At 45.9% G+C, this 13,237-nt stretch overlaps 1 protein-coding gene across 7 annotated transcripts in view; it reads right to left on the bottom strand.

Annotated features, from left to right (window-relative positions):
* MAP3K4 (mitogen-activated protein kinase kinase kinase 4) overlaps positions 1 to 13,237 on the bottom strand; it is a 171,161-nt gene that overhangs the window by 46,797 nt on the left and 111,127 nt on the right. For all 7 annotated transcript variants that reach the window (XR_005448619.1, XM_038742010.1, XM_038742029.1 and 4 more), the window contains exons 6-10: positions 10,186 to 10,343; positions 9,751 to 9,867; positions 8,333 to 8,432; positions 8,135 to 8,218; positions 1,624 to 1,890 (exon numbers count right to left, since the gene is read on the bottom strand). Coding sequence is in view for 6 of the 7 variants with exons in the window: in XM_038742010.1 (XP_038597938.1) it covers positions 1,624 to 1,890; positions 8,135 to 8,218; positions 8,333 to 8,432; positions 9,751 to 9,867; positions 10,186 to 10,343 (726 nt within the window). In the remaining variant the exon portion in view is untranslated. The remainder of the gene's footprint in view (positions 1 to 1,623; positions 1,891 to 8,134; positions 8,219 to 8,332; positions 8,433 to 9,750; positions 9,868 to 10,185; positions 10,344 to 13,237) is intronic.

The raw sequence follows: 13,237 nt of genomic DNA, 5'->3' as shown, positions 1-13,237 counted from the left end.
CTGGGAAACTGCTGCTAATTTTAGAGATGATGCAGAGATAGTTCACAATCAAAATCATTCCTCTGGGAAACTAAACCTGCACTGTTTGGGAAGAAATCACCATGATTCGGAGGCCAGCTTGCACTACCTTCACTCCTCTATTCGTGATCTGCTAGCCACACAGCCTGCACTTTCTAAATTTGGGGGTAAAAAAAAAAAAACCATGGAAGGTGAAGCCATTCAGGTTCTAAGAAACTGGACTAAACAAGGGTGTCACATATTTAAGAACGTACTTTATGCACAAAACCCTTTGTCAAAAACAACTATGCTTTCACAAATTACACAATGCAGAGAGTACAATTTATACGCTAACAAATCATTTTTTTTAAATGGTCTTTGTTAAGTACTTACTATGGGCCAGGTAACCTGCACTGTTTGGGAAGAAATCACCACGATTCGGAGGCCAGCTTGCACTACCTTCACTCCTCTATTCATGACCTGCTAGCCACACAGCCTGAACTTTCTAAATTTGGGGGTCAAAAACCACAAACCATGGAAGGTGAAGCCATTCAGGTTCTAAGAAACTGGACTAAACAAGGTTGTCACATATTTAAGAACGTACTTTATGCTCAAAACCCTTTGTCAGAAACAACTATGCTTTCACAAATTACACAATGCAGAGAGTACACTTTATACGCTAACAAATCATTTCTTTCTAATGGTCTTTGTTAAGTACTTACTAAGGGGCAGGTAACCTGCACTGTTTGGGAAGAAATCACCATGATTCGGAGGCCAGCTTGCACTACCTTCACTCCTCTATTCATGATCCGCTAGCCACACAGCCTGCACTTTCTATATTTGGGGGTAAAAAAACACAAACCATGGAAGGTGAAGCCATTCAGGTTCTAAGAAACTGGGCTAAACAAGGGTGTCACATATTTAAAAATGCACTTTATGCTCAAAAACCTTTGTCAAAAACAATTATGCTTTCACAAATTACACAATGCAGAGTACAATTTATACACTAACAAATCATTTCTTTTTAATGGTCTTTGTTAAGTACTTACTATGGGCCAGGCACTGTAGTAAACACTGGGGCAGATACAAGCTAATCGGGTCAGACACAGTCCACGTCCCACAGCGTGGCTCAGTGGAAAGAGCCCGGGCTTGGGACTCAGAGGTCATGGGTTCTAATCCCGGCTCCGCCACCTAGCTGTGTGACTTTGGGCAAGTCACTTAACCTCTCTGGGCCCCAGCTACCTCATCTGTAAAATGGGGATTAAGACCGTGAGCCCCACGTGGGACAATCCGATCACCTTGTACCCTCCCCAGCTCTTAGAACAGGGCTTTGCACGTAATAAGCGCTAACAGATGCCGTCATTATTATTGTTACCCGAAGGGCTCGCAGTCTGAAGCCCCATTTTCCAGATGAGGGAACGGAGGCCCCGGAGACGTGAAGTGACTTGACCAAGGTCACGCAACAGACAGGTGGTGGGGCCAGGATGAGAAGCCAGGTTCTCTAACTCCCGGGCCTGTGCTCTTTCCCGACGGAATGATTCTCGCTATCCTGAGAAGCCACGCTCCAGGAGAGAAAACTGAAGATGTAGTCGACGGCATAAAAACCGGTGGAATTGGAAAACGCACCTGCATACTTCTGAGGGTATCGAAGGTTACCACCTGAGGCACGATTTTCACAGGCTGCTCTTCCCACGTGCTCCAGGAGACCACCAGCCTGCTGTCTCTGTCGCTGCGCTTGGTCATGAGTAAATAAGCCTCGATGGCTTCTTCTTCAAAGGCCTTCGAGCAGTCCTTTCCGGCGGCCGCGTTTAGGAGCTGCAAGATCACATGTTTCTTCTCAGCAAGAGTGCCTGGGACAAACATATGCAAGTTTTCCAAGCCCGGAATCTGTACCTAAAAATGAAATAAATGATACAGTTAATAACGATAACTGCGGTATCTGTTGGGCGCTCGCTATGGGCCGTGCACTGTACGAAGCGCTGTGGATAGATGCAACATAATCAGGTTTAACGAGAAAATGTTCCCCCAAATATGCTATGTCTCTAATTTCTTGGAAAAAAAGGCGCTATAATAACATCCTTTAAAAAGTACTCCCTTGATTGAGTCCATGGTAAAAGACCACACGTTCATTCATTCATTCAATCGCATTTATTGAGCACTTACTGTGTGCACAGCACTGTACTAAGCGCTTGGGAAGTACAAGTTGGCAACATATAGAGACGGTCCCTACCCAACAGCAGGCTCACAGTCTGGATACACGTGACAATCACTACTAATTTATCTTGGAAAAACTGACAACTAAAGAGTAAGCTACACTTTTAGCTACTTTGAATTTTTTTTTATATCCGGGAAAAATGACGATATTTTAGCTTGTTGCTGAGAGACCCCAACACGTGACACTTTACGTTTCCGTAACCTCTGCTAAAGTGAAGGAACCCTGGTGTCTCGTTTCAGAGTTTTTAAAATAGTTTTATAATATTTCAACAGAAACCTGTTAAGTTGTTAAGGCCGCCCGAGGCAAATACTGTCCAGAGGTTTCTGTTATTACTGTAGTCGAATGCAGTCAATCAACTGCATGCAACAAGCAATCTGAACTAATGAGATTCCTGGCAGGTGGTAATCAAGAGATACCTGTCTCCGGATTGCGGATCAGTTATTTTAAGTACAGAGTTTTGGTGGGTAGGCGGGCTCCTACATTTGTGAAAGGAAGACGTCCAGGGCATTTTTGCCCCGCCACAGTAACACCACCACCTCCAGCACGCTACTTTCACACAAAATTATGTTCTAATGAAGACGGCCACTCCCAAAGGACTTCCACGTTCACTGGATCCACAGCAGTGAAGGCCGTGCCTTGCTTCTCCCTCACCTTATAGACTTAATTGATCAATTTTCTTGACTGTCTACTTCCTGTTGCAGAGCGCACTGTTCTGAGCGCTTAAAACCCTTTGACGGCAAAAAGGTTTTTGAATAAATCTCTGTGTCACCTAGATAGGGTATTCTGGCCTCATCTGAAATTAGTCAACTGTGCGATTACTCCACAACAATCTACAGAGAAATAATGGGGTTATTCCCCTTAGCTCTTTCACCTATGGATTTATTCCCCGCCTTCCCTCTGGGACAGACTGATAATCAATCAGTGAATCGTATTTATTAAGCGCTTACTGTGTGCAGAGCACTGTACTAAGCGCTTGGGAAGTACAAGCTGGCAACATATAGAGACAGTCCCTACCCAACAGTGGGCTCACAGTCTAAAAGTGGGCTCACAGTCTACAAGGTAGATATCCTTTTATCTAAAATGATAAAAGCTTATGATTCCGGCCTTCTCGTTCTTCCTACCCCTCAGTCATCTTTAGCCCAGAAATCCCTTTCTATTTACCCGCTTGACTCATTTAGCCACTTTTCCCTATTCAGGCCGATGTCGGTAGGATTCCGTTCGAGTCGATTCCCTCCCCTCCACATCACCCCCATTCCCAGCATCTTTCCCGCTCCACACTCTGAACTTGGCCTTCGCCTCCTGTCTCCCCAGTCCCGCTCCCATTTGCCCCTCCACCCTGTCCCCTTCCCCACCAGTCACGCATTTTCTGTTTTTGACCCTCATTTGAGCACCAGCTGTTGCTGACCACGGTCAATCCACCTTCCACCCCTTCCCCTCCGCGTCAGCCGGAGCTGTGGGAATGGGGGACTGGGACAAGACTTAGGGGTGGGAGCGGATAGAGCCTGGGCACTAACCCCAGCTCAGCCACTTGCCTGCTGTGTGATCCCGGGCAAGTCACTTCACTTCTCTGTGCCTCCGTTATCGCGTCTGGAAATCGGGGATTAAGACCGCGAGCCCCATGTGGGATGGGGACTCTGTCCGACCCAATTCGCTTGTATCCACGCCAGCATTTAGTAGAGTGCCGGGCACATACCCCATTATTCAAATGTGCGAGGGGGGTATGAGGGAACGGCACCTGAAGAAGGGCCCGTTGACACTCTCCCCATCCCTCCCGGGTCCACCCCAAAACCCGCTTCCATGCCTCTGGCTACATGCCAGGAAGGTGGAATGGGCGACAAGGAAGGAGGAGGGGGAGAGGAGGTGGGCTGCGGCCCTGACGGCAGCAACAGCTCCTGCTTTAAATTCACACGAAGAAAATAACAGACTGGGGTGCAGGGAGAGGGGACTCTCCCCTCATTACCTTTACGTCTTAAATTTGTATGTGACGTCAGTAACAAATTATTATACTCTACGCCCTATATCCTATGGCAACTGTTTCTATTTCAAGCCTGGTTTTAACTCTGAAGACCATAATTTCTTGCTGTAAGTGTGCCTATAAATTCAAGACACAGACACGGCTGGTTTCCACCCACAGGAACTATGTGGACAACGTGTGGGATTCAATCTGAAGGCAGCTTCTGTAGATACAACCTCTATAAATACAAACATACCCAACTGTGGGTATAAAACGACCTTTAAAAAGTGGTCCTGGTGGCATTTTTTTTTTAGAGATCTATTCCTATCAACTTCCACTTAGACAAATGGGAGCTGGAAACAGCCCAGGTGAGCAGAATCCCGGAAATTCCAAAGACCCGATTTTAATAGTAACAATAATAATTATTACTATTATAATAGAAATTATGGTACTTGTTTAATGCCTACTTGTGTCCCAAGCACTGTCCTAGATAGAAGATAATCAGTTTGGACACAGTCCCTGTCCCACATGAGGCTCACAGTCTTCATGCCCATTCTACAGATGAGGTAACTGAGGGCCAGAGAAGTGACTTCCCAAGGTCATACAGCAGACATGTGGTGGAGGCAGAATTAGAACCTGGGTCCTTCTGACTTTTAGGTCCGTGCTCTATCGATTTGACCACGCTGCATGTCTCCTTGGACCACGCAGCTTCTCTCCTGGATTTTCGCCGATGGCTACTGCTCTTTGCCCTCCCAGGCTTACCCCAGAGCTGCAAACAAGTGCCACTCTCTGCTAGAGGTGCTAAACAGTTCTGAAATGGCAAAAAAGGAGGGAGGCCAAACGGATAATGCCCAAACTGGAAAAATCAATCACTAGGTCATGAGGATATCACTCTTTAATTTTACTTTCCAAAATGGGAATAACGGGAAATGCGGAACTTGCTTGTTCCTGTATCCTGAATGCATGGGAAGGGGGGGGGGGAAGAGGTGCCTGTTTCCCTGTATATGACTTGGCTCCCATCTTGCTTGCACCCTTGAGCAAAAAAATAGTATTTATTTAATGCTTACTGTGTGCCAAGCGCTGAGTTAGGGATTAATTAATCGGCTCAGACAAGGTCACTATCTCCCACAGGGCTCCCAGCCTACGGGGGAGGGAGAACTGGTATTATTTATTTATTGAGCGATACTAAGTGCTCGACAGAATACAACGGAGTTGACAGACATGTTCCCTGCCCATAGAAAGCTTATAGTTTTTCATGCCCATTTTATAAGACAGGGAAAGACACAAGGACGTTCAGTGACTTGCCCAAGGTCTCCCAGCCAGCCAGGGGGAAGAGAAAGAATTAAATCCCAGGACTCCTGATTCACATTTCTGAGCCCTTCCGGGAAACACCCTAAAACCAAGTCTATAAGATAAGAGACAGGGCTGGAGAAGGGGAACTACCCTAAAACGACTCAGAAATGATATCTTTTGGGGGTACGTCCCCAAGTTCCAGAAGCAGGCTCGATGCCAGCGGTCTGCACAGCGGGAATTCCACACTAGGCAGCAGTAAACTACCTAAGGAATTGTTGCAAAAAGAGAAATTCCTTCAGGAAATGACCGTGGGAATACCAAGGGGAGGCAGCATGGTCTAGTGGAAAGAGAATTGGATTGGGGGTTAGGAGATTCTAGTTGACCTCTGCTAAGAGCTTTGGGTAAATCACTTATTCGATCTGAGCTTCAAGTTTCCTCAAGTGGGAAATGGGGATGAGACAGACCGTGGGTGCTGTGCGGACATGGACTGCGTCGACTTATCTGTGGTATTTATTGAGCGCTTACTGTGTGCACAGCACTGTACTAATAATTGTGGTATTTGTTACGTGCTTACTACGTGCCAGGCACTGTTCTAAGCACAGGGATAGTTACAAGCTAATTGGGTTGGACACAGTCCCTGTCCCACGTCTTTATCCCCGTTTTACAGATGAGGGAACTGAGGCACAGAGAAGTCAGGTGATTTGCCCAAAGTCAGAGAGCAGACAAGCGGTGGAGTGGGGATTAGAACCCAGATCCTTCTAACTCCCCAACCCGAGCTCTATCCACTCAACTCCCCCGCTCTCCTAGTCAGTCAGTCATATTTACTGAGAGCTTACTGTGTGCAGAGCAATCAATCAATCAATCGTATTTATTGAGCGCTTACTATGTGCAGAGCACTGTAGTAAGCGCTTGGGAAGCACAAATTGGCAACACATAGAGACAGTCCCTACCCAACAGTGGGCTCACAGTCTAAAAGGGGGAGACAGAGAACAGAACCAAACATACCAACAAAATAAAATAAATATTTTATTTATTGTACTGTACTACTGTACTGTATGTACTGTACTGTACTGTACTAAGCGCTTGGGAGAGTACAATATAACCGATACATTCCCTGCCCACGTCGAGTTTACAGTCTACGGGTGGAGACAGACAAAAATATGAACAAATAAATGGCAGATATGTACATAGGTGCTGTGCTGTGGCGCTTGGAGGGGGGAAATCAATAAAGGGAGCAAGTCAGGGTGACCCTGAAGGGAATGGAAGACGGAAGAAAAGAGAGAACAACAAACACTACAAGAGATTTGGGAATACCTACCTTAAATCAATCAATCAATCAATCGTACTTATTGAGCGCTTACTGTGTGCACAGCACTGTACTAAGTGCTTGGGAAGTACAAGTTGGCACCATATAGAGACAGTCCCTACCCAACAGTGGGCTCACGGTCTAAAAGACTAGACTTAGCTTAGCAAAGCTTAGCTCATAGCAGGCACACAATACCACTAATATTTCCAATGTTGGGAAGGATTCCTGATGCAGACATTTCCAGTCCACATCCTTCAGGATGGGAAGATATTTCCTTCGATTCCCCTAAGTGACGGTATTCAAGCGCCCCTACTAGCTTGCCTTTCTTCAAGAAACTCTTCCAACAAACCGGGCTAACTGAGTCTACCTCTGAAGTTCTATCTCGACAAGGGACGGGGGTGGCCTAGTGGATAGCACGTGGGCTTGGGACTCACAGGGCCTGAGTTCTAATCCCAATTCCGCTGCTTGTCTGCTCGGAGACCTTGGGCAACTGACCTGGCTTCTCTGGGCCTCCGTTACCTCATCTGTGAAATGGGGATTAAGACTGTGGGTGCCATAGGCAACCTGCTACAAGTCAAAACTCCCCTGTGCTGGGCAGCAGCGGCACGGCAGAGAATCGAGGGAGGAGACTCAAGTTTACTGCATGGACGGAGGAAATGGTAACCATTTCTGTATTTTTACCAAGAAAACTCTATGGGTACACTACCAGAACAACTGCAGATGGAGGTGGGGCGTTCCAGAAGGGATGTGTCCCCAGTGTCGCTATGGGTCGGAGATCAATCAATCAATCAATCGTATTTATTGAGCGCTTACTGTGTGCAGAGCACTGTACTAAGCGCTTGGGAAGTACAAGTTGGCAACGTATAGAGACAGTCCCTACCCAACAGTGGGCTCACAGTCTAGAAGGGGGAGACAGAGAACAAAACCAAACATACTAACAGAATAAAATAAATAGAATAGATATGTACAAGTAAAATAAATAAATAAATAAGGATCTCCACCCTCTGGCCCCAGCCACCTTTCCTGCTCGCTTTATGGACTCTTCCCCAGTCTGCCGGCTTCTCTCCTTCCAAGCCAGCCTTTTAGCTGTATCTCACTCTTGACTCTCCCCCCTTCACTCCCTCACTCACGCTGTTGCTCTGATGTAGAGCAACAACATAAGACAAGATGACTCAACAACATAAGACAAGATCCCTACGCTCGGTAGAGTGCCCAGCCCAAAGTAAGCACTTAAACACTATTTAAAAAATCATTAAATAGATCAATATCATAAAAGAATAGAAGAAGTAAAGGAAAAAAGAGGATGTCACCTCGAGTGTCATGAAATAGGTCTCCCCATGATAAAAGTGACTGGATTCAACACTTTTACCTTCACGTAGCATTTCCGCTTCAGGGTGTCCATCAGATCTCGCACTGGAGCCGAGAATGTGAATTCTGAGGCTATTTCCAGGTCCTAGAGTCACGATTACAAAGGAAACTAACGTTACCGAGCTGACTGTTTCTTTGAGGGTGGCCATAAAAACAAGGGGTAATGAAAAAATCCATTACAGCACCAGGGTCAACTTACCTTTCTGAGCATTTTAGCACAACCCAGTGCCTTAGAGGCCCTTTCCCGAGCTTCATGAAAGAGCTCTTTCAGGGCTCGACTGGTCTCTATTACAGATCTCCTATAAAAATGGATCAAAAGGCAGTTACTATAAATTTTAGTACACGACACCACAGACGGAAGGCCATGAAGTTCTGGTTGTTATGAATCTGGCTTAATGGTGGTAATAGTAAAGAAATGGTGTCTATTAAATGCCTAGTGGGTGCCGGGACATCTACTCTCCCCACCTTTAAAGCCTCAATAAGGTCACATCTCTTCCAAGAGGCCTTCCCTGATTAAGCCCTCTTTTCCCCGCCCCCCCTCCCTTCTGCTCATCTATGCAAGTTGGATCTGTGACCTTTCGGTTTTTGATATTCGCCCCACGCTCAACCCCACAGCGCTTATGTAGCTTTCAATTAGATATTATAAATTACTTATATTAATGCCTGTTCCCCCCTCAGACTGTAAGCTCGCTGTAGGCTGGGAATTTGTCTGCTAACTGTTGTACTGTACTCTCCCATGCACTTAGTACAGGGCTCTGCACACTGTAAGTGCTCAATAAAAACCACAGAGTGATTTCGAGGTGCTGGGAAAGTGCCGCACAAGCCCAAGCCACGTAACCTGTCTTTAAAGGGCTTCTGCTTGAGTGCGAAGGTTAATGAAACAGCATAGTCTCAAACTTTGTTCTCCTGTACCGCTCTCCCTTCCAAAAGGCCTCTCTGCCTTCCCACAGATGAGAAAACCATTGAGCACTGAGTACTACACTAGGAATTTTAAAAGCCAATTGATCTGCAAAAGCTATTCCAGCCTACAAAACCTGCATTAACCAATTCCTCACACTCACCACTCTCAGCTACGCCCAACATACCCCGCTACCTCACGAGAAAGGCGTCAAGAGGCAGCCTTGCCCAGTGAAAAGGGCGTATATCTGGCATCAGAAGACATGGGTCTGACTGCCCGTTTGAGTTCATTCGGTCGTATTGACTGAGCACTTACTGTGTGCAAAGCGCTTGGGAGAGTGCAATACAACAATAAACACACAACATTACCTGCCCACAACGAGCTAGCAGTCTAAATGAACAGGCTGGAGTCCCTGAACTAGACTGTGGGCACCACGTGGGATAGAGTCTGAGTCCACGTATGAGTATTTTTGTACCCCAGTGTTGAGCAGGGTGTTTGGGCTCAGAATAAGCGCTTAATAAAGACCTTAATGATTCCTCCCGCCGGCACCTTACTGACCTATTACCCCATTTTCTCTTTGTCGCAGGCTGATTAATTTCACACCCCAGGCGGGGCTGGACCGTTTTAATTAGTACCTGACGAACGACTACGGATGAATGGGAATTCAAGGAGGAGAACGAACAGAAGAGCAGGGAGAAGAATCCAGTACAAAGCCGCACCTGATCTCATCAGAGGCCGAACTATCGTCAGCGCTGGCCCAGAACTCGGCGCAGCACTCTTGAAGATGCAAGTCTAAAAAAAGGCCCGTCGATTTCAGTAGCATTCCTGCAATGTCACTGGAAGAAAAGACGGAAAAATTACCCTCTCATCCTCGTCCGTCTCCGCAGGAGAAACCAACAGAGGGATTCAGCTGCGGGGAAACAGACCTGGCAGAAAGAGCATGAAGCTGGGACTCAAGAGGACGTGGGTTCTAATCCCAGCTCTGCCCGCAGTGAGACCTTGGGCAAGTCGCTTCGCTTCTCTGGGCCTCAGTCTCCTCATCTGCAAAAAGGGGATTCGATACCCGTTCTCCCTCCTATTTGGACAGTGAGCCTGACGAGGGGTGGGGACGATATTCAACCTGATTATCTTGCATCAACCCCAGCACTTAGTACCAGAACAGTTTGCCAGCCTGGGCTTCTCCTCCCCGGATGTAAGGAGTGATTTCTTTGGTGAAGTTCCATTCCTCTTCTAACAGATTCTTTAAACTATAAGATGCTTGAGGTAATTGCTGCAACATTTGGATCCAGCTTCTCATGTAATCAAAATAAACCTGTAAAAATGAAAACGAAAAAGGAGCGCTACAGAGCAACATTTGGATCCGGCTTCTCGTATAATCAAAATAAACCTTTAAAAATCAAAACGAAAAAGGAGAGCTATATATGTTAGACAAATATGTGTGTGTGTGTGTGTGTGTGTGTGTGTGTGTACATCTCATGATATCTTACCCCAAAACTACAATCTTAGTGATGGAAACTGAAGGGTTTAGATAACGCTGCCAACAGTTCCCGTCTATCAATGGATTTCTATGCTATAAAGATTCGAAAACAGAACCCTTAACGAGAGGAAAGAAACAATACTGAACATGGCATAATTTATTACTCTTTATTTATTTTATTTGTACAGATTTATTCTATTTATTTTATTTTGCTAATATGCTTTGTTTTGTTGTCTGTCTCCCCCTTCTAGACTGTGAGCCCGCTGCTGGTTAGGGACCGTCTCTATATGTTGCCAACTTGTACTTCCCAAGCGCTTAGTACAGTGCTCTGCACACAGTAAGCGCTCAATAAATACGATTGAATGAATGATTGTCACCGTAACCTCAAGAACCTTAAGACTGTCGTAATTGGAATCGATTCTCTATCTTTACATCATTTTGCAGTTGATTTCTCCCTTGCTCTCCGTACTCTTTTACGCTGTTGCAACGTGATAATGAACAACTAATCTAGGAACAAACTTAAACCCATTAGATATCCTTAAATTCCTTTTCCGGATACTGTATATTTATCACTTCATCAATATTTTTTTCCCCCTTTGGATTTTTATATGTGCATTCCACAGCTCCGGGCATGGTCATCTTTACTGAGTAAAGTGTCCAACACAAACAGATGAAATTACACTCCAATTGGGCTAAAGTGCTCCTAAAAGTCAAGTCGGTCAGTCAGTCGGGGGACCTGGGGGCTAACCAATCAATCAATCGTATTTATTGAGCGCTTACTGTGTGCAGAGCACTGTACTAAGCGCTTGGGAAGTACAAGTTGGCAACATATAGAGACAGTCCCTACCCAACAATGGGCTCACAGTCTAAAAGACTGTCTAAAAGACTGATCCCAGCTCTGCCACAGCCTGCTGCGTGAACTTGTGCGAGCCAGCCTCAGTTTATTCATCTGGAAAATGGGAACTAAGTGCCAGTTATTCCTCCTTCTTAGACGGTGAAACCCGTGAGGGCTTAGTACAGTGCTCTGCACACAGTAAGCGCTCAATAAATACGATTGATGATGATGAGGGACGGGGATTGTGTCCAACTTAATTATCTTGTATCCACCCCAGTGCTATGGATAGGTATCTACATACACATACCAGAATGACTTTAAGGCAGAAGATGGGACCTTCTGGAGAGGGTGTGTCTGTGGGGTCGCTAAGGATATGAAACAATTCGACGGGATTTGAAGAACCACCCCAGTGCTTAGTATAGGGCTGGGCACATAATAAGCACTTTCTACAATTCCGCAATTAGTATTCTAAATAAATGACCAATTACACGGAACAAGATAGCAGTGAAGCCCAGTGGAGAGAACTCCATTCACCACAGATTCTTAACAAAACCAAGAGAATATATAAAATCTTATTTTCCTCATTTTAGATTAGGAGTCTCCCGACAGATAGGCACCACGTCTAACTCCCAAATGTGCTTTTTCCCTGCACCTAGTACAGCGCAAGTGCTTATTAAACACCATTAGTACTATTACTAACGGCTCTCCCGAGTGCTTGGTAAGGTATTCTGTACACAGTAAATGCTTAGTAAACACTATTACTACTACTCTCAAGCACTCAGTACAATTCTCTGTACACAGTAAGCACTAAGCACCACTATTATTACTACTTTCCCAAGTGCTCAGTACAGTGTTCTGCAGACAGCAAGAACTTACTAGACACCATTAGTACGATTACCACTACTCTGCCAAGCACTCAGTAAGGTCTCCTGCATGGAGTAAGCACTTACTAAACACCATTATTACTATTGCTACTACTCTCCCAAACGTTCAGTTCGGCGCTCTGCATGGTGAGCACTTATTAAACACCATTACTACTACTACTAAACCTGACATACTTTATCCTAATCCTCCTAGACCTCTCAGCCGTCTTTGACAGCGTAGACCGTCCCCTTCTCCTTGGAAGTTTATCCGACCCTAACTTCACTGACACTGTCCTTTCTTGGTTTTCCTCCTATCTCTCTGACTGCTTGTTCCCGATCTGTTTCGCTGGCTCCTCCTCCGCCTCTCACCCTTTACGTCCCCTTCTAGTCTCCATCTACACCCACTCCCTTGGGGAACTCACTTGCTCCCATGGCTTCAATTACCATCTCCAGGCAGATGATTCCCAAATGATCTCCAGCCCTGGCCACTCTCCTTCCCGGCCATCTCGCATTTCCTCCCGACTTGAGGAAATATCTACCTAAGTGTCCTGCAGCTAGCTCAAATTAAACATGTTCCAAACTGAACTCATCTTCTCGCCCAAACCCTGTCCTCCTCAGCTTGCCTATTAATGTAGACAAAACAACTGTTCTCCCAATCTCACGGCCCACAGCCTTGCGTTATCCTCGACCCACTCTCACTCCAACCACCTATTCAATCTGTCACTGAATCCTATTAGTTTCACCTTCACGACATCGCTAAAATCTGCCCGTTCCTCTCCATCACGCTGATCCAAGTACGTATCCTCGCCCACCCTGATTAGCGTATCGGTCTCTGCGCTGACCTCCCTGCCTCCTATCTCTGCCCGCTCCAGTCCATACCTCACTCTGCTGCGTGGATCGTTGACCAAGAAAAAAGTTCAATCCATGTTTCTCTGCTCTTCAAGGACCTCCACATCAAACAGCAACTCCTTACCACCAGCTTTAAGGCATGCAATCAGCCTGCCCGCCCCTACCACATCTCACTGATCTCC

This window comes from Tachyglossus aculeatus, chromosome 2, assembly GCF_015852505.1.
Source record: "Tachyglossus aculeatus isolate mTacAcu1 chromosome 2, mTacAcu1.pri, whole genome shotgun sequence".
Classification (NCBI taxonomy): Eukaryota; Metazoa; Chordata; class Mammalia; order Monotremata; family Tachyglossidae; genus Tachyglossus; species Tachyglossus aculeatus.
The sequence above is the reverse complement of the archived record's forward strand: the minus strand, read 5'-3'. Positions and strand labels throughout refer to the sequence as shown.